The sequence below is a fragment of the Oryza sativa genome, chromosome 4 (assembly GCF_034140825.1).
Source record: "Oryza sativa Japonica Group chromosome 4, ASM3414082v1".
In the NCBI taxonomy this organism is placed as follows: domain Eukaryota; kingdom Viridiplantae; phylum Streptophyta; class Magnoliopsida; order Poales; family Poaceae; genus Oryza; species Oryza sativa.
In genome coordinates this window covers 25,112,235-25,133,852 of record NC_089038.1, presented here as the reverse complement: position 1 = coordinate 25,133,852, position 21,618 = coordinate 25,112,235, and the positions used below count along the sequence as shown (strand labels likewise).

General features: G+C 44.2%; 1 protein-coding gene across 2 annotated transcripts; it reads right to left on the bottom strand.

Moving 5' to 3' along the window:
* Positions 1-725: 725 nt before the first annotated feature.
* LOC4336257 (eIF-2-alpha kinase GCN2) lies at positions 726-21,529 on the bottom strand. 2 transcript variants are annotated; one of them, XM_015780845.3, is made up of 30 exons: positions 21,140-21,529; positions 20,172-20,243; positions 20,022-20,081; positions 19,815-19,920; positions 19,021-19,125; positions 17,633-18,100; positions 16,912-17,037; positions 16,747-16,833; positions 16,562-16,648; positions 16,360-16,456; positions 15,627-15,744; positions 14,697-14,751; positions 14,431-14,597; positions 13,632-13,819; positions 13,206-13,354; positions 12,821-13,070; positions 12,408-12,666; positions 12,190-12,286; positions 5,487-5,567; positions 5,293-5,349; positions 4,868-4,999; positions 4,701-4,787; positions 4,214-4,322; positions 3,993-4,129; positions 3,318-3,422; positions 2,609-2,697; positions 2,404-2,506; positions 2,199-2,321; positions 1,497-1,635; positions 726-1,250 (listed from the first exon to the last, which is right to left on the bottom strand). In XM_015780845.3, exons 1-29 carry the CDS (start codon positions 21,259-21,261, stop codon positions 1,525-1,527), a joined length of 3,747 nt encoding a protein of 1,248 aa, XP_015636331.1. In that variant the 5' UTR covers positions 21,262-21,529; the 3' UTR covers positions 726-1,250; positions 1,497-1,524. The 2 variants fall into 2 exon arrangements, with proteins under 2 accessions (XP_015636331.1, XP_066165489.1); XM_066309392.1 differs by having other exon boundaries at positions 13,713-13,819.
* Positions 21,530-21,618: the final 89 nt, after the last annotated feature.

The following is a 21,618-nucleotide window of genomic DNA, read 5'->3' as shown; positions in this document are numbered from 1 at the left end:
CTCACCATCATGTCGCACGCGACGCGTTTTTGCAGGTAGTTGGTTTGCACTCTTTAAATCCAAGCTACTACTAGGAGGATATAGTACAGCGAAAGAAAAAAGCAAAGAAAACAATAGGTCAACTGAAACCGCGTGGAGCATCGGCAGCTAAAAACTTTCATGGGACCGTTGGATCCGGATCTCGGTCGTCGATCGTCGCTGGCAATCCAGCCGTCCGGTCCGGCATCGACGGCCGTCGGCACGACAGGTGTGCGCGAATGCACAGGTAGCTGCACGTGGGGGCCGCACGTGCCGACAGGCTTGAAATTTCAGGACAGAGATGCAGTGCAGCTTGAGCTCCACCGGATTGCAGCTCATTTGTGGAAATGTGGCATGGCATTATTGGGACGACTTGAATTGAAAACCGTGGCACTCAGAGACTCAACTGGAACTGAGCTGTGGTGTACGTGCATGGATTGGGTAGATTAATCCCCGTGCTAAGAATCTCTGGGACATCTTGGATTAGAGAAGAGGGCAATTGATTCCCTCTTGAATGCCAGTTCATGTGCACAATGCAGGACAGGAGTAAAGAAGAGACAATGCCAGCTTAAATCAATGTGTTGTCAAGAGGTTTGACAAAAAAAAGTTCAAACTGAAGTGACCACCGTGCTGGCCTTTGCTAGTTTACTGCAACATGACAATTGACAACGTTGAAATCTTTCACTTCGGTCTAGACAATTAGGTAATGCTGCAATCATAAAAGGCAGTGAAAGACGATGAAATATGAGTCCTTGGACATGTGACAGGAATACTCTTATAAAACGGAAACATTGGGCACCCTGGCTCGCTCATCTGACAAACTTACGAGGAAGCAAAATTACAAATCCCTTGTTTTCCGCCAGATTGATTGCCTAGTTGCAAAATTGGCATCACCTATCTACAAAACTCAACTTTTGTCCTATACATGCTAGAGAACATACTGAACTATGTAGTATACATAGCAGGCTTTGTTGATAAAATTGAGAAGCAAAATTGAATATAGCAAAACTGGGTGAATTTGTTGCGTAGCGGTTTCGCTACCAACAGGGGGAAAAAGCTGTGCAGGTTACCACCGCCGCCGCCGCCACCACCACCGAGAGCTGCACAGGACTACAGGAGCACCTCCACAAGAGGACAGCCCAGATTACATCAAGCCACCAATCGCCTCACTGCCTTGAACCTTGAACCGAAGCCACGGTGCGTAATCTTGGTTCACAGAAGGGCAACCAAGACTGCACAAAGATAAAAATCACATCACTTTTCCGTATCACAAAAACAATCATGAAAAATGCTGGAACGATTCCACATGCTTCATGCTTGTACAGACTAGAGAGTGAGTTTTCACCTGGAAGTTTATATCTATAGCTACCTCAAATCTAACTTAGTTTTATAAAGAGAATGTAATTCCAGAATCCAAAGAGATTCTCAAGGAAGGGAGTTAAAGATTTGGCAAGTTTTGATTCTTTGCCAAAGCAAACCTGAAGTGAATAAAGAGCAGGCTGCCAATCAGCTCCAGATTGTAGGATTTTTGAATTGTAAACATATTGCATCAGATAAGAACTTTACAAGTTCCTCTCTTTTAACTTCCTTCTCCCTTTTTGCATCCAGATGTCGAACCTTAATAGAAGGAAAACACATAAAATTATAAAAAAGTTTCTGCATAAAAGGTTGAGCAAAATTCTAAAACAGTAAAGAACTTATTTAGTTTTCCTCAAATAAAATGGACCAATGAATACCAAAGACGTTAAGTTTGTGTTTATGTCGGATGAATTCATTATCACACATGGTACTTCCTGACAACTCTTTTGAAATAGGAAACATGAATTACATAAATTTATGTTAAACAACCAGTAATTTAATCAGTATCGACACAATATAACTCACTGCTGTTCATATGAAAATACAGTTCAAATTAGTCCTACATTCCAAAAACATGAAAATCATTACTTACTTGAAAGTACAGCTAAGATACAAGCAGCACAATGGTAAACCAAAGTTCAAATGCTTTAAAAAGGTTTGTACTCACTACTCAATAGCAGAGCATTGCTCAAATAAGTAAATGCATGGCAGTAAGGTATGCACAAGACATTTCCCCGATTTTTTAATCTGTTGGTGAGAATTATAACTTCTTGACAGTGTAAAGCACAAATGCACCTGTAACACAACGTTAATGTATTTACCTTCACAAGTTCTGTTTGTGAGACACCTGCTTCAGTGATGAACACAAGGCATTTGATGTCATGATCACTGGCATATTCATATTGTTCCTGAAGACTTGGATCTTCCTGAGGGACAAATTGGGCCTGATAATAGTAAACTCTCAGTACTGATAAAAACAGACTTGTGTCACAAACCCTTGCAGGTAAAGACTTCTGCAGCACCTACCTTTATATTAGCTTCCCAAAGTTCTGCAACAAGTTCCATACGCTCATTCAAAAGACCGCCACCTCCCTTTGAACAAACAAGAACACTGATGCTCGGTTCAATCCTAAAAGCCACATATGTTAGCAAGTAAAAAAAAAATCCCATCGAACAATTGGAGATGGCGTAAAGCATAGGGAAGCAATTTATTTGTTCACTTGGAGGTAACCTTGGGAACCCAATGTCAGACGAAGGACTATTAGGAAGAAATTTCTCAAGTGCAATGCTGACACCAACAGCACCCGGGGGTTTGGATTTCTGTGAGGGTTATCAAATACAAGTAGTTAGATCACGTAGGCAATCACAGTAGAAAATATTGTCATATAGTAGTATATGACTACCTGACTCATTTAAGAAACAAGTAGACTTAAGAATGTCTAAATATTTGATGACAGCATAGCTATCTAAGTGGTCTTTCCATGTTCTGCCTCAAGGTTTTCCTCAGAAAACAAAGAATGAGATCCAGGGGATGGCATGATAAAAAGGCGTGCACACACAAAAATCCTAACTTCTCCTCATATGGAGATGGCCACTCCTTTTCACTCCTCTTCTGTAGGATCCAATCTCTCTACTTCTCCTGAAAAGGCCTATAATCTTATTGGAAGTAAATTATCCATCTCTTTATCAGGACTTCTTATTGGAAGTAAATTATCCATCTCTTTATCAGGACTTCAGTGAAAAAGAACAATTTGAAACATGTAGAAGCACCACTAAATTGCTGGTGAAAAGACTACACTATAGAACAGCTGGATGTGAACCCTCGGCCATGGTCAGAGTGTACTTAGCCAAGTGGTCATCGTAAGCATTCACTTAGTATTATTAGAACCAAATCTACATGGACACGTATAAGTATACAGGAAGCATCAAATACAACTTACATATGTCCTATCCCAAGCTTGCTCTATCAACCAATCATATCGCCCCCCAATGGCAAGTAACTTTTCATGGGAACTTGATCCAGGGTTTCCTTCTTTCACATAGATCTGTGTTGAGACCCAGTAAATTGATGGGCCATAGTAAAAATATATAAGTGGAATTTCAGAAAAGAAAATATGCCATTAGCGCTAAAAAGGAATATATTAACATGAGATCTATCAAATCATTTCACTGAATACACACATAATCCCTCCAGTCATAAATGTTTGACATTTAGGATGAGATTCAGTCAGGCTTTTAAAATTACGACCACCAATAATTTCTAAAATGCTTAGTTTGAAAACGGAAGAAATTGTATATGGTAGATTTGCCTCAAAAAGTACTATCATTATATCATAAAATTATTCTAATATAAAATTATTGGCTGGAATTTTAAAAGTTTGACCGAATCTTGTCCTAAATGTCAAATATTTATGACCGGAGGGAGTAGAAGATTGTTGTTGTTCCATTTTATCAAGTTTGCCCTTTTGATGCAACCAAATAAAAAGAACTGCAACACTAGGTTCAAGGCGGAAATGAACTAGCCATCACTCGAACGATAAAGGTGGATTGAAAAAAATGGTCTCCATGATTATAGTTGAAAAAGAATTGCTCCACATCCGGTTGTAGTTATTAACCTGAAAAAACAGATCTGTGTAGTAACATTCTGAAGGAGGCATGAGTACATCAATAGTAATATGTTCTTCGATTGACCATATTCTCAAACATTTGAGAAATGCTGAGATCTCATCGAGAGCCTTGCAAGCAGATTTATCTGCAACAAGAAACATAGAATGATTGACATTTTAGTACATATTTGCAGACTACAGCAGACAATGTAGAGGGGCTTAATCACTACCATAGAACAGGGTCCCTCTTAATCTAGCAAGTACTTGATCTGCAGAACCACAAAATCTCTGATCAGCTTTATGTAGCTTCTCAACCACCTCTTCCGAAAGACGAAGATCCTGAGCATTCAATAAATATTTTTATACACTAACCCATTACATGGAAAGATGGAAACTGTTAGTAATGGAAGCATTTTCAATATTCACATGGGAATCTTGTGAATGCATCTCAGTAAATCAAGCATTTACAAGGGAAAAGGTATAATAACGAACCTAATTAAATAGGATAAAACTTTGCATCTTGCAAATTGTTAACAGAATTATTTTTTCCAACTTGTTCAATATTAGTAATACGTTGATGCATTATATTGTTTTTACCAAAAAAAACTATTCATACAGGAGTTTCACTGTAGTAGTATTCAGTATGCTTTATTAATCAATAAAACAACAACTATTAAAGTACCACCATGGTTTGATTGTGTATTGTGGTGCTTGTACCTGTAATAGTTGCCCACGAATCAAACTCCATTGTGACTTGCGATCAGCCTTATTTGGCCAATACTGAACAAGAGTTGAAGAGAAAAACTGATACACACACAGAAAAAAAAGGTATCAGCTGAGATGATTCCACAAATGTGAGGAACAGGTGAGACAAAGTACTGTACCTCAGCAACATTTTGTCGCCGTTCTTGAGGAACTCCTGCCCAGGAACAAACTGCTTCAGCAAGTTTGCTATGATTCAGACGGATAATTATTGCCTTCGGATCATAAAAGTGTGCCCCAACATCCAAAGTGACCTGTTGTTGCAAGAAATTAATTGTTTGCAATAACACAAAAGTGCATGTTTAATGCTGAAAGCATCTTCAGTAGTCTTTGCATCCATCCCAATTGATGTTGCAAAACTTAGATACTCCCTCCGTCCCATAATATAAGGAATTTTGGTGGGATGTGACACATCCTAGTACTACGAATCTAGACATGCCCAAAATCCCTTATATTATGGGATGGAGGGAGTATAAACTAATTATGAAATATGGACCTCATATGCAGTTAGGGAAAACAAGGTAAATGAGATCACAAGATATATAACCTTTACAATTTCAGCCTCTGGTATTGGTGAAGCACCTCCAATAATGTCGAAATCACCCTAAAAGGATGCATCATGATATTTACAGAAAAACTACTGAAATGGCGCCGTAAGAAGATAAACAATAGAAAACGAATAATGCAAACTCACATTTTGTTTGACAGTTGATGAATATTCAATGCAAATAAAACAGTTACCTGAAGAAAGCGATAAGGAATTGAATGGCCAACTGCTCTTCGATGAACCCATGATACTTCATAACGCTTAAAGGATAATATCTGTAAATGAGTTGTGTAAAGTAGTTGCTCATCAGAATTGTTCTTAGCGCCATCCTTTTTCAAGCACGCAAATAAAGGCAGAAGCGGGAAAGACACAGATGTTTTCAGAGAACGCCCAAAAAAAAGCTCATGAAATGGCAAATTGGCAAATTCAGTGAATATCCCTGGGATACAGTGGAGTACCGAACAACTTAAAAGGCATATGTAGCATATGTAAAACTTGCACATGACTGCATTATCATTTGGAACCAATAATTAAAAATGGTAATGTACCCAAATTGAACATTGAATCTTCATTAGCTTTTATCTAGCACATACAACAGTCAACACCTGAATGCAAATAAGCACGGAAGCACCACACTGAAAATGTTATCTACTTCATAATGGTGGTGAACTGGTTAGTGCTAGCTTGGTAGGTTTTGCCATCTCAAATCTTATGTGGAGGAATCTATAAATACATATATGTGTTTACTATAGTGCCTTTTGTAAATGATTGCACTTCCCAGTTATGTGTATATGTATGTGGCTGTTTAATCATATGTGAGTTATCTTTGCAATAATTGAGACCTAGGGTTCAGTTATTTTATTTCTATCTTTGAAGTTTACAAGTTGTGATTTGTTGATTCGACATCTGATGCAAGCACAGGTACCGTGTCAAGTAGATACAGAAAATTTTAGTGACAATTGGGAATATCTCCAACTAAATAACTATGTTTAATAAAATGTTGGATAAGTCTTTGTGGTCCTTGGTCGTGATTCTTCTTTTTGCTTTTGGGTAGTTTCACCTTTTTCAGGATAGCATCTACCCTTTAGCATATTTTTCAGTTGCTAGGACAGCTGCGGTTAGTAGGACAGCAGCAGTTAGCATCTCCTTTATGCCTCCTTTATGCTTTATTCAGTTTGGATGCCCTCTAGGACAACATCTCATTCAAATTTCAAATTTTAGACTAGGAGGGTGCAGCAATAGGCTAGCAGCCAGCTATGGCTATATATATGCATCCAACCTCCCTCGGGTAGGTATGGCTTTTGTGTTTTATGAATGAAGAAAACCAGAAAATTGCCCCATCTCGAGTGCCATCCTCTTCTCAATGAGAGTAACCATTGAAATTCTAACATCTGGTATCAGAGCCACACTTTCCTGTAGGCTAAACATCTCTTGTTCCACCCCTTCCCAAGCTCGGTTGAGCTCTCAGCCAGCAGCAGCAGCAGCACCGGTTGCTCCTCCTTCCCCTTTCCCTTCCCCCTCTCCACGCAGCAGCCCCCCGGAGGTGCGCCATGTCCGACGCTCGGTCTCGGCGTTCTGTCGCCTCGAGCACTCGGCGTCAGCAGGACGCTGAGCTCGCCGCAGCAGAAGAGCGTAGGCGAGCAACGGCTCAGACCGCTGCAGCAGCAGCAAGGGCGGCCAGACTGGCGGCAGCGGAGTTGGCAGCAGCCAGGGCGGAGGCGGAGGCGTCGGAAGATGCGGCACGTGTGACGGAGGTAGAGGTTGAGACCTTGCGCAGCAGCATCAACGGCTCCATCGCCGGCGACATCACCGCCGACAGGGAGCTTGAGGAGCTGGCAAGAGGAAGGGCACGGGAGCGGGCAGAGCGGTGGGCAGCAGCCCACCTCCACGGCGGTGGCGGCGGCCCAAGGGACCACGCGCCCGCCGACGGGAACCCAGACGGGCGCGGGCGTGCCGGCGGAAGCCCGGAGCCCGCACGTGGCCCTCGCAGGCAGCGCGGCTCTCTCTCCCCTGACCGGCGCCATGGTCACCACGGCGTCCAGACGGTGGTCAGGGACTTTGGTCCCGGCGGTGGGTGGCCTACCCTCACCAAAACCAACTACATCGAGTGGGCCGCGGTGATGAGGGTGAGGCTCCAGGTGCGGCACATGTGGGAGGCAGTCCGGTACGGCGACGTCGACTACGACGAGGATCGGCGGGCACTAGATGCCCTCATCGCTGCAGTCCCGCCCGAGATGCAGTTCTCGCTTTCCCAGAAGCGGACTGCCAAGGAGGCCTGAGACGCCATCGCTGCGGCACGCATCGGCAGCGACCGCGCCCGCAAGTCCACATTGCAGGCACTCCGCAAGGAGTGGGAGAACCTGGCCTTCAAGCCAGGTGAGGATGTTGATGACTTTGCTCTCCGTCTCAACACTCTCTTACAGAAAATGGTGCAGTACGGCGACGACACCTACGACGAGGAGAGAGCTGTCGAGAAGCTCTTCCGCTGCGTCCCTGAGAAGTACAGGCAGATCGCTCGCTCGATCGAATCTCTGCTAGACCTCTCCACGATGTCGATCGAGGAGGCGTTAGATCGCTTCAAGGTCGTCGATGGTGATGAGCCACAGCCTCTCTCGGGGCCCATCACCATCGGCGGGAAGCTCCATCTCACTCGGGAGCAGTGGGAGGCCTCTCAGGGTGACGGGAGGAAGGGGGAGTCATCTTCCCCGACAGGCGGCCGTAAGCCGCGCAAGGCACGGGGAGGTGTCCAGCTACGGTGGGCGCGAAGACGTGCCGAGGGTGGCGCCCGCAGAGGCGCCCAGGGCGTTGCCACCGGCAACCACAAGCCGGCACGAGACGACGCCTGCCGCAACTGTGGCAAGCTTGGCCATTGGGCCAAAGACTGTCGACAGCCACGACGCGACCAGGCCCACGTCGCACGGGTGGAGGAGGAAGAGCCGGCTCTGCTCCTAGCTCACGCAAGCATCGAGCTACCTCCAGCGGCACCGGCCGCAGCGGCTTTCCTCCACCTTGATGAGCCGAAGGTACTCGTCTCCCTCTGCAACGGCTCCAGCAACGACAAGGCTGATGGGTGGTACCTCGACACCGGCGCCACCCATCACATGACCGGCCGACGGGAGTTCTTCACCGAGTTCGACTCCAGCGTCCGAGGCTCCGTCAAGTTCGGGGACGCCTCCGGCGTGGAGATCAAGGGTGTTGGCTCCGTCACCTTCACCGCCAAGTCCGGTGAGCATAGGCTGCTCACCGGAGTCTACTACATCCCCGCGTTGAGGAATTCTATCATCAGCGTGGGACAGCTGGATGAGAACGGCTCACGCGTGTTGGTCGAGGACGGATTCATGAGGATTTGGGATCGCCGTCGTCGCCTTCTTGCCAAGGTAACCAGAGGCACTAATCGACTCTACATCCTCAGCGCGCAGGTAGCACAACCAGTTTGCCTCGCCGCTCGTCGGGACGACGAGGCGTGGCAGTGGCACGAGCGCTTCGGGCACCTCCACTTCGAGGCCCTGAAGCAGCTCAGTGCCAAGGAGATGGTGCGAGGCATGCCGTGCCTTGACCACGTGGAGCAGCTCTGCGACGTTTGCGTGGTGACGAAGCAGCGGCGGCTCCCCTTTCCCTAGCAGACGAGCTTCCGAGCCAAGGAGCGGCTCGAGCTCGTGCACGGGGACTTGTGTGGCCCAGTGACACCGGCCACACCAGGAGGACGACGTTACTTCCTGCTACTCGTCGACGACCTCTCCTGCTACATGTGGGTGATGGTCCTCGGCAGCAAGGGAGAGGCTGCGGACGCCATCAGGCATGCGCAGGCTGCTGCAGAGGCAGAGTGCGGTCGCAAGCTGCGCGTGCTGCGCACAGACAACGGCGGCGAATTCACAGCGGCTGAATTCGCGTCGTACTGCGCTGATGAGGGCATTTAGTGCCACTATACCACGCCGTACAGCCCGCAGCAGAACGGCGTCGTCAAGCGGCGCAACCAGACGGTTGTGGGGATGGCTCGGGCCCTCCTCAAGCAGAGGGGGATGCCGGCCATCTTCTGGGGGGAGGCGGTGGTGACGGCCGCCTACATCCTCAACCGCTCGCCTACCAAGGCCCTCGATGGCAGGACACCGTACGAGGCTTGGCATGGGCGCAAGCCGGCGGTCTCCCATCTGCGGGTCTTCGGCTGCCTCGCGTTCGCCAAGGAGCTTGGCCACATCGGCAAGCTCGACGACAGGAGCACCCCAGGGGTGTTCATCGGCTAAGCGGAGGGCTCGAAGGCCTACCGCATCCTCCACCTGGAGACACAGCGTGTGCGCATTGTGCGCGATGTTGTGTTCGACGAAGGGCGAGGGTGGGTATGGGACAAGGCGGTGGACGATGGTTCGACTCCGACGTACGACGACTTCACCGTCGAGTACGTCCACTTCGAGGGAGCTGGGGGAGTAGGCAGCTCTTCTTCACCGAGCGTGTCTACCCTAGCCCCCGAATCTCCACCGACTCCGACACCAACACACCCTCGGGCCACGACTTCGACTACGACGAGCTCTTCGTCGACACCACCCCAGCCAGTGACTCCACATGCTCCAGCACCAACAGCCACTCCTCCAAGCACGTCTACTCCGACGCCAGCTCGTGTTGAGCGCAGCCCGGTGGAGTTCGCTACTCCGCTCTCCCACGACGGGGAGCGCATCGACGCGTACCACGACGGCGAGCAGCTACGGTACCGTACGATGGAGGATCTTCTCGGCGACCAGCCGGTGCCGGGACTGGTGCCTCGCGACCTAAGGCGCAGTTGCACCTTGCGTGCGATGACGGTGAGCCTCGGTCTTTTGCAGAGGCCGAGAAACACGCGGCATGGCGTGCCGCGATGCAGTCGGAGATGGACGCGGTTCAGGAGAACCGCACCTGGGAGCTTGCTGACCTCCCTCGTGGTCACCGCGCGATCACCCTTAAGTGGGTGTTCAAGCTGAAGAGGGATGAAGCCGGAGCCATCGTCAAGCACAAGGCTCGCTTGGTGGCACGCGGTTTCGTGCAGCAGGAGGGGATCGACTACGATGATGCCTTCGCTCCCGTGGCACGGATGGAGTCCGTGCGACTCCTTGCGCTGGCTGCTCAGGAAGGCTGGGGCGTCGATCACATGGACGTCAAGTCGGCGTTTCTGAACAGCGACTTGAAGGAGGAGGTCTACGTGCACCAGCCGCCGAGATTTGTGATCCCCGGCAAGGAGGGCAAGGTGCTACGCCTGCACAAGGCCCTCTACGGCTTGCGGCAGGCACCGAGGGCGTGGAATGCCAAGTTGGATTCCACGCTCAAGGGGATGGGCTTCGAGCAAAGCCCGCACGAGGCGGCCATCTACCGGCGGGGCAATGGAGGAAATGCCTTGCTGGTGGGTGTCTACGTCGACGACTTGGTGATCACCGGCACCAAGGATGCGGAGGTCGCGGCGTTCAAGGAGATGAAGGCCACCTTCCAGATGAGTGATCTGGGGCCTCTCTCCTTCTACCTGGGGATCGAAGTGCACCAGGACGACTCCGGGATCACGCTTCGACAGACCGCCTACGCCAAGCGCGTCGTTGAGCTGGCTGGGCTCACCGATTGCAACCCAGCTCTTACTCCGATGGAGGAGAGACTGAAGCTGAGCCGCGACAGCACGGCGGAGGAGGTGGATGCTACACAGTACCGGCGTCTTGTGGGGAGCCTTCGCTACCTCACCCACACACGGCCGGACTTGGCCTTCTCCGTCGGCTACGTCAGTCGGTTCATGCAGCGACCGACGACGGAGCACCAGCAGGCTGTGAAGAGGATCATCCGCTACGTTGCGGGGACTCTCGACCACGGTCTCTACTACCCGAGGTGTCCTGGCAAGGCACACTTCGTCGGGTACAGCGACAGCGACCACGCCGGCGACATCGACACCAGCAAGAGCACGAGCGGGATTCTCTTCTTCCTCGGCAAGTGCCTCGTTAGCTGGCAGTCGGTCAAGCAGCAGGTGGTGGCCCTGTCCAGCTGCGAGGCCGAGTACATGGCGGCCTCCGCCGCTTCGACCCAGGCGCTCTGGCTTGCTCGACTGCTTAGTGATCTCCTCGGCAGAGACACTGGAACGGTGGAGCTCAGGGTGGATAGCAAGTCCACTTTGGCCCTGGCAAAGAACCCCGTTTTTCACGAACGGAGCAAGCACATCCGGGTGAGGTACCACTTCATCCGAAGCTACTTGGAGGAAGGGAGCATCAAGGCGAGCTACATCAACACCAAGGACCAGCTTGCGTACTTGCTCACCAAGCCTCTTGGGAGGATCAAGTTTCTCGAGCTCTGCTCCAGGATCGGGATGGCCCAACTTCCCCACAAGACGACGCACAAGACTTAGGGGGAGAATGTTGGATAAGTCTTTGTGGTCCTTGGTCGTGATTCTTCTTTTTGCTTTTGGGTAGTTTCACCTTTTTCAGGACAGCATCTACCCTTTAGCATATTTTTCAGTTGCTAGGACAGCTGCGGTTAGTAGGACAGCAGCAGTTAGCATCTCCTTTATGCCTCCTTTATGCTTTATTTAGTTTGGATGCCCTCTAGGACAGCATCTCATTCAAATTTCAAATTTTAGACTAGGAGGGTGCAACAATAGGCTAGCAGCCAGCTATGGCTATATATATGCATCCAACCTCCCTCGGATAGGTATGGCTTTTGTGTTTTGTGAATGAAGAAAACCAGAAAATTGCCCCATCTCGAGTGCCATCCTCTTCTCAATGAGAGTAACCATTGAAATTCTAACATAAAAATGCAATAAATTGATTAAGGGAAAAATAGAGTATAACATAACACAATTGTGAAACAGAACATCGAAGGAAGAACATTTACACAAGCAGAATGGAGCTATTATACTCATAAAAAGAGGAGAAGAAGCAAGGATAAAAACATGTGGCGGACCTGGTTAGCAACAACTGACATGACAAACGGTGTCCGCAACTCATAGCAAAGTTCTAGCATCTCTCCTCCTTGAGTTAAGATCTTCACTGTCTTTCCCCTAGAAATTTGTAGATAGCAACATAAAATTCCATTACAGAGCATTGTTGAACAGTCATTAGTTTATTCTTTCATTCTAGACCAAACACTAATCAGCTGAAAGGTGTAGGAACCAAACACACCTGTTTTCAGTGAATTTCCCTTCCAGTGTATGCAAGGGGGATATCTGGAATCTTTTAGCACAATGTCTCTTAAAAACCTCCTTGCTAACCTCAATGATAGAGTCTAGAAGTTCACTGTTATCACTTTTACAAGTGGATTTTTTACTGCCTTCAAGCTGGCATTGAGTTTTGGCAATCAGCCTTTCCTCATCAAATATTGTAGATATAACTCGGTCATAAACATATGTGTCTTCTGGCGTCTGTATCATTCTAAGTACATCTGCATAAAAATGCACAAAAGCAGTGGTGCAAATTAGACAAACAGATTGAAGTGACACTTCAGATCTATTCAGTTGAAGTAGATGCGATATTTATTAGATCATAGCTCTTTCAACTAGAAATGAAGTAATATTCCAGAAAACTAATAAACTTACCAGTTAACCACTCATCTTCCATCCGAGGAGGTAGATCATTTTGCAGAAGTTCAACAGCAGATGGACGGTCAGATGGACTTGGAGACAGTAGGCGCCTCAATAGGTTTGACTGGCCAGGGAACTGTGTTGCCCATGACAATGGAGAATCGCCTTTTTGTTTGAGATCAGAAAGAACAAGATGCCTTTCCATTGCTGTTGAAAATGGATACCAAAGCTCAAAGAATATAACTCCTAAGCTGTACATGTCAACCTGAAAACCAACATAGATAAGCTCCAGATAGAATTTGTTGATACTCAATATTAACTTGCAATCTTATTAAGAGAGAGAATATGAAAGTTCTTTTGTTCATTTTAGTACTATGAAGAGTTAAAATATCATTCTGACCTTCTCGTTTATATGTGGCCATTTCTGTTCTACCTCAGGCGCTGTATAAAAATATGTGCCAACTTGACCTGTTCCATCCATTGAAACACCCATTCCTTCACTAGGAAGATATTGGTCATGATCTAACTGCTCCAGCTTTAGAAATTTGGCTGAAAACAATGATAAAGTGTTTGTCAGTTACAATTTCCTCGGTCACTTGGAATTAAGTTGCTTCACATAGACACAGGAGATGGTAATTACTCCATTCCATATTGCATGGAGTTTTTTTTTTTGAAGAGAATTATTGCATGGAGTTACTTTGTGATGTTATTTAAGATTTAACAATAATGACATCCACAAAATTGTATGATGTTATTTAAGATTTAACGATAAAGAAAACACCAAAGAAAGAAAAAGGATCTGCATATCAGCATGAAGCCCACTTACCAAGACCAAAATCTCCAATTTTGATATCATTGCGAACATCAAAAAATATGTTGTTAGGTGTCAAGTCCCGGTGTATGATACCTTGGCTGTGAACATGCGCTAGTCCTTCCACTATTTGTCGAAATAGGCGCCATGCATCATCAACTCTAAAAGATGAAGTATATGTCTCAAAATCCTGTCGCAAGGTTCTGGGCAACATCCAATAAGATCAACCATCATCAATATTGCAATCAATATTATGCTTAAAAATGATAAAAAAAATACAGACAGAATGAAGATATCCAAAGTTCAACAGTCAAAATTCTCATGACTAGCTTAGATGAATTGTTCAAAAGCTGTACAATTATATATTTCCCTTTTATAGAAAAATATATAATATAAAACTACTGTAATGGCAGCTGGTCTGCTCAGCAAACAGGTGAAACTGGTTCAAGTAGTCAAGCCTGTGAAAAAAAGCCAACCTGGGCTGCTCATGAGCTAGTTCAGCATTGTATATTCTGTAACAGAACTGCTGAAAAGAAACACACTCATATCCCTTTAAAAAAAACAAACATTGATTAGCACATGCATAATCACAGAATCTGCTGTGACAGCAACTCAAGGTATCAAATGGAGTTCTTAATAGTATTACGGGAAAAAAGTAAGACGTTGATTAGGGTACAGGAGTAGTCATCCTAAATCATTTATAACAAAAAGAAGTGCAGTGATCAGATTTATTAACAAATAAAATACAAAATCCATAAGGGCAAGGCAATCTTAGCACTGTTTACTTCATAGCATAGTGATAACACGTAAGTACCTAGGACAGTATTCCATTTGGATGTACAAGTACGTGGATTCCTGCTTATTTCCACCACCTGCATCTGATAAGCTGATGTTGTCGTAACTGTACATAGAGCTCTCAGCAGTACATGACCCAGCAGCATTCAAAACATGATGTTGACCATACTCAGTTTCAACCCATGCCTGGCATATCAATGACAGGTGAGATGTAATTATCTGATTTCATTAACGTGATCATCTAACAACTTTCTAAAAGGAAAACATATATGCAGAAATATTCACCTGGTAGTAACGAACAACATGCTGATGTTGCAGTCGTGAAAGCGTGGCTACCTCTCTGAGGACCTTGTCAAATTATTAATGAGACACATAAAAAAAGCATAACAGAATGCTGGAGTAAAATACCAAAAAGAAGAGGAAAATACAGGTATATCTTCCTCCAGTGAAAAAAGAAGCCATATTTTGACTTTTCAAAAGTCAAGCACTTTGACCACTAACTTTAATACAGTATATTCGTAGAAGATACAAAGCGTAAAATTTGAAAAGTATTTTTCATACAAGCTCGTCCATACCATTTTCATATATCCAAGCTACATATTCTAGAAAACACTTTTGGTTAAACTTTATAAGGCTTAATTGCATGCATTCTAGGGCGACATGTTTTTTCTTGACAAGAGGCCAGATGGAGTAATAAACCTAAGACTGATTATAGAGGCTCACATAAACTAGAGGAAGTCACAGTTCAGGCTTTAGTTTTAAATGTCAAACATACTAACTACTTAGTTATTGGCATATGATAGTGATAACTAAAGCAACATGAGTAACATTCTTTCTTTTTTTTTGCGGGAAGTACCATGAGTAACATTGCATCTACAGCTACATGAACAATATTGATGGTCTGGACATTGGCCTCACATTGCAGAAGACTTTTTTTTCAATCATTGACAACGTATTGGAGAATTTATTGGTTCAAGGCAACAATATTTAGAAATATAATCAGATGCTGAGCCAATTAGCAAACAAATAGTGTTTGGCTTTTAAAAATTGAAAGTCTATCTACCCTTCTTCTTTACACTTAAAGTGTTTAATACAACAAATGAACAAAGGTGATCGTCAAAAATATACACAAAAAAGAAAAATAAACATGAACTGCACAGTGCCACAGCACTCAGCACATTTCAACTAAGAGAACAAGATCAGAAGTATACAAACCTTAGAATCTTTTCATTCACTTGAGGACTTCTATCCTTCAGACGTATCTTTTTTACAGCATATTGACGTCCATCTAACTTGTTCTTGCACAGTGCAACACGACCAAAACCACCCTGGCCTGTCACAGATAATGTCTTAGAAGCCCTTTTGTCATGAGGATTTTTGAGGCCTCATGTTACTTCATGAAAAATATATGAAGATAGCCAAATTGCATCCAGATTCAATGTTAAAGTTGAAGACCTTTGATATACAATAATCCACTCTATAGCAAGCAGCAGCAGAATTCCACATACTCATAATGGATACTAAAAGATGTTTGAGATGCTGGTAGTGATAATATCCATTGCAACTCACATGTATTAAGCTAGTTATAGTAACTACGGAAAAAGAAAGTCCATTAATTAGAGGCTGTATAATAAATGCAGATTTACTTGTGTCACCTTTTATGATTGCTAAGACAAATTATACATATAGTTATTCTTAAAAATCAAAATTTACAATTCAAAAGCAGCTTTGGATTATAGTAATCAAAAGTAGGGACAATGCTACATTTCCTAAAGAAATATGCACTATGTAAATGGTTAATGCAACACAGAAAAAAAAAGGTACAAATCAAACCACCACCAAATAGCTTCTTAAGGTTGTTCGAAGGCGATAAAATATTCAGGTCAGTATCTTGATAAGTCCTGGCATAGTACAACAAAACACTATCAGATGGGAGTAATATACTCACCAAGTGAACGAAGCTCCTCAAAATCATTCAAATAACGAGAATTTGGCCTGGATGATGAATTGTCAGCTCTCCAAAATAGAGAGCACTCTGAAGAGGTCTAATCAATGGCATAAGAAAACCAAGTAAAATTAGAGATGAACAACCCACCTGTTTCGGCAGAAGGAAATCATGAGTTAGCAAACAATAGTCAGGCATGGCTTACCATTTGTGGCCCAAAAAAGTGTCCAAAAGTTTCCCCAAAGACAGCAGGAGATTTCGAAATTAAATCTTTAGCCCATTCAGAAAGGATCTTGTTAACAGGAGAAATGAAGATAATTCAATTACGAACGATGATAAAGAAAATTACAAAAGACATGTCAATAACAATACATGGACAATTGAACACACCCCTATGTTGCATAACTCCGATGATATTGCTGGCAAAGAAGCTGAAAGAGAGTCCTTAGATGCACAAGCTAGACGAAGCAAGTGTACCTAGTACAGAAAGCAAATAAGATATAATAGTGAAGGATAAATCTTTTTAAGTTAAACATTGTAAGGTGAAGAGAGTACCAGAATTAAATCTTTTTTCTTATTCCGTGAAGCATCATCAAACATGTCAAAAGATGGGGTATTTGAAAATCCAGAGCCTGAACCAGAATCTTCATCATTCCAATCTTCGTCTGAAAGATCAGAGTCCTACCCATATTCACAAATATGCAGCCAGATAAGGCATGCTATGAGTTATCTATCTATTTTACTTAAGTCTTATGTAGATGCAACTACTCAAACTCAAAGGTAAGCAGGAGAACAGTTTGAAAACAAAAGCAGGAACAAACTACAGAAGTACCAAACAATGATCACATGACCCACTTCAAAAGAAAAGTAGGAACAAATGAACATCAGGATTTTAACCAAAAGTTCACGTTGGAAAAAAAAACATCATATAAGCCACCTAACAAAACTAGCGAACATAGTATAATATCAAACAAGCCCTCAGAAGTTGATAAAGGCTCAGATAATAAACACTTGCTATAAGACTATCAGATGAGTTCATAATACTAGAGATTTTCAGTTTACATAACACAATCCCTCCATTACACTAGTGATGACTAGCCCGTGAACAACCTTAGGTTAACGCGATATTATACATTTTGACTTTACATAACAGTATCCCTTGAATTACACTATCCATTGGACAACATTAGATTAACACATTTTGTATATTTAGGCAATGCCATGCTGCATCAAAAATTAGTATAACACTGAGAAAATATACAAGTGTGTTCATTACCTCAAGTTGATGCACACTGCTAAAACTCCTCTCTGGAGTACCTGATGTATTTTCTCTGTTGCTCGTAGAAACAGTTTTGCTGTCATTTTCAGTTTCCTCTGCAACGACATGCAAACTGGGAACTGTCTCCCGAATAACATCATGCTTCATTATATTTTTCTGACCAGCATTATCCGGTAATAAACCCTTTGCAACATTAACCTCATCAGAAGAAACACGGGATTTTTCAATAATTGTCTTCCTCTTGCTTTTAAGATTAGATTTGACTTGAGAACCAACAATTTTCCCAGCACTATCAGTTGCTGGATCTGGACCTTGCATGCTCCAACTACCTCCATCATATAATTGACTATACAGGTCAAATGAGTTATGCATGTAAGCAACTCCATGGTAAGAACCATTGTCAAGCTTAACTTTCACGTCTACATCAGTTGTTTGCTGTACTTTGCCTGAACCCAACCAAGGAGCCTACAAGATATGATAACAAATAACATCAGCTATATTCAGCAGTACTATATATAGCTTGGGAGAAATACAACATAAAATTTGTGGACTGACAAAAGAAAAGGATAAATGATCTGACTGACAAAAGAAAAGGATAAATGATCTGATGCATACTCGACATCTCATGAAATGCTACATCTGTACATAGTATGCGATTGCACACATTAGGAAGTGTGTTCTTCTGAACGTGAATATTAAGAATCACAACTGGAAAGAAAGGACACAAAATCCAAGGCCCAGCCATTGAAAGTAGAAATGGTGCTGAGATGACATATTAGAAGCTACATATCACATCTGTAGCAACCAAGTACCTTAATTAATACAGCTAAGCAAATGCAGGAGACCAAGACGTAAACACTGTGAAAGTGAGACACATCATTACAACAAAGTTCTTCATAGTTCACAATATATTCGATAAAAGCATGATGTGCCAACTGACAAGCAACATGTGGGGTAACCAAAAGTAAAAGTTTATCAAGTTAAGAAACTGTACTAGATCAATCAGTGCAGGTTGAATCAGCAAAAGAACATGCCTCTAGTTTCACTGTACATAACCAAAAGAGAGAGAAAACGCTCATGTTATCAACCCCTCTTTGTTTAGGCTTATAAGACAGTTTATGAGCCAAAAAGTCTAAGCCTGAACAAATAAGTAGCTTTTTCGTCTGGCCTTTTTAAAAGCCATAAGCCACTCTTACACTGTTAAGCCAAAGCCAAAAGCTAGGTTGGAGTAGCTTTTTTGGCTTATGTGAAGTGGAGGTATAACTCCACCAATAAACCTAAGGGTTTAAAGCCACCGGCTTATAAAACATATAAGCCAAAACGCTGGCTTAAAAGTCCAAGCTTAAACAAAGAGGGCCTGAGTAACCATGAAAAGACTGACTTACCATGCTTGTTGAATCATTAGCTGGAGCAATTTCTGACAAGAACTCTTGGGCAGCCTCTACCAAATTGAATATCATAACACGCCCTTCTCGGGAATAAATGTTTGCCTAGTAACAAACACCAAAAAGTCTGTTAAAGTTATTTAACCCATTCACACCAAAACATGCTTGGGAAAGTTATTTATTCACAGTAGAATGTAAAAAACAAAACAATTTATAGAGATTCTCTAGACAAAACATGATTGAAAACCCTGTTTTTCCCTGAAAGTTAACCCATTTCCTTATTTTTCCCTTGCTTCTGCAGGGTCCACATGTCATTGAGACATCATGCGCAAATAAGGGATCGGGTGAATTTGACAGGGATAGATAAAGAATCATCTAAAACAAATTAGGATAAAGTAATGAGGAATTTTAATGAATATGGAGTGTGGTGATCGGAAAACTTTCATTTATCTACAACAAAGAGGTTATACTATTCTATCATTTATAATGCTTGCCCATAAGGGGTAAAATTTTCTTTGCAGTTCAAAACCGAGCACTGAAAAGAAAAAGGATGCAAGACTAATAGTCTAACACGGTTCGATGAAAATGATGTCTACAGGCATGCCAAATACAATATGACCACAAGAGCAAAGGCTTCAATTAAACATTCTCTTCAACAAATTCAATCAGAAGCAATAGGTAATAACACCAAGGCCTGGTGTTAGGGAGGATAACCTCCCCACTCACTCAGGTTCAAGTTTTAGGGCTAAACGACTTCTTCAGTGAAGGAAAATATCAGAAGAAGGAAAATATACCTGATCAACAAGAAGGGAAAGCAACCGATTAGCATCTTCTCTAGATAAGGTCTTTTCAGGTAGAACCCGCAACTTTGGGCACTTGTGGGGGTAACCAGCAAAACACCTATTTGTAAATGCAAGCTAGATGTCAACTAGCGAAACAACAAAGATATATGTTGTATGCATAACAGGATAAGTCATAGCTCCTTAAAATTAAAGCCATACGTTACATCAAGAGTCGCTGAAACATTCGAATCTCCAAAGCCCATGCCATCAGAATAAGGCCTGTTTACATACTCATAAGTTTTAAAAACTTTATTTGCCATGATGCAGGTGATACACTTAAGAGTATGTTCAAGAAACACGAGAAAGTACCTGATACATATAGTAAAACGGGTCTGAGGTGATTCTGATGTCACTTTGAAGTCCTCAAGGAAAATTGAACCCCTAATTGATATGCAAAAGGATGTCGGTTAAACCATGCAATCACTAACAGAAGAAAAGGGGCATCACTAAACAAAATTGTAGTGCTTTTATTTTTCATTTTGCAAAGCGAAACAATCAGTACTTGACTACTAAATTGTTAATGAATAAGTTATTCAGAACAGTGAAACTCCAATTCAAAACTCAAAACAAAGGAAGTAATGCTTGCTACTGCATACTGCTAAAAATAAGCAAAGGCGAACTGCACTAGCTAGTGGTATCAGGTTAGGTACCCACATGCTACGCTGCTCAGAAATTGGACAGGAAAAATATCCAAACGGCACAACCAACCTACAATCAGCAAAATGATATGAAAGCAAACTGCAATCCTCAAAATGAAGAATGCTAAAATCATGTGAGCAAGCATCAGAGTAATGAATGAGTCAGGGCATCATACTGTACTAAGGTATGTGAACTAATGGACTATTCCGTACCTCCCAAGGCAGGGGGAAAAAACTCGAGAACTTCGGTACAGTCTATGCAACACCACCTCGAAATTCAAAATGCGGCATTCAGTATAAGTTGGGGAAATCCAGGCGAACGATATGATGAACCACACCCCCACCTGAATCTCGTACCAGCATAGGAGACATCACACACATGCCACCTCGCAATTCGAAATTCCAGGCCGACTAACTAAACCGGCAATGCCGCGAATCAACTCGAAGCACGCGCATCGCACACTGCCAGGCAGCAAACCAGCAAGCACCAACCATCACTCCATCAGCGATGAACCGATTCACAAACATGCAGAAGCTCAAACTCGAAACCAACCACGCGCCATCAACCGATTACCACGCGAGGAGGATAAGCGTACTACGACCAAAAATGGGGTGGGGGGGAGGAGGGGACACGCTTACAGTGCCGTGAGCTCGTCGGCGAGGGCGGCCTGGTCGCCCTCGAGCTGCCCCCCGTGGTCCTTGGCCGCCTTCCGCCCGCCCCCGCCCTTCTTCTTCTTCTTCTTCCTCGCGCTGTGCCCCATCGCCAATCGCAATCGTCGTCGTCGGCGGCGGCGGCGAACTAGCCGGAAAGGGGAGGCGGTCTCGATCGGATAGGGATTGGGAGGCGATCTGCGTTGGCGCCGCGGCGAGGGGGAGGAGGAGGGAGGTTTTGGCGTGGGAGGGGGAGCGAGGGGAGAGCGCGTGCGCGTCAACTCGAAGCCCAGATTAGATTGTGCTCGAGTCGAGTCAGTACAGAGGCGGCGGCGAGCGAGATCTTTGCGGGAGCCTCGCGTCGGATGAGCACACGTCAGAAAGGGAACCCGGGCACCCGCGGATGTTATTTTTGGCTTTTCCGTGCGTCATCTTCCTTCTCCTTTTTTGCGAGGATAATAATTAGT

What these genes read in the sequence shown, in the direction of transcription:
- LOC4336257 (XM_015780845.3), bottom strand. Translation starts at nt 21,261, where the DNA reads ATGGGGCACAGCGCGAGGAAGAAGAAGAAGAAGAAGGGCGGGGGCGGG. An exon ending in AATTGGAGATTTTGGTCTTG is followed by an intron (nt 13,355 to 13,631) that starts GTAAGTGGGCTT and finishes CATTGTTTTCAG; the next exon opens with CCAAATTTCTAAAGCTGGAG. An exon ending in GGGAAATTCACTGAAAACAG is followed by an intron (nt 12,287 to 12,407) that starts GTGTGTTTGGTT and finishes ACAAATTTCTAG; the next exon opens with GGGAAAGACAGTGAAGATCT.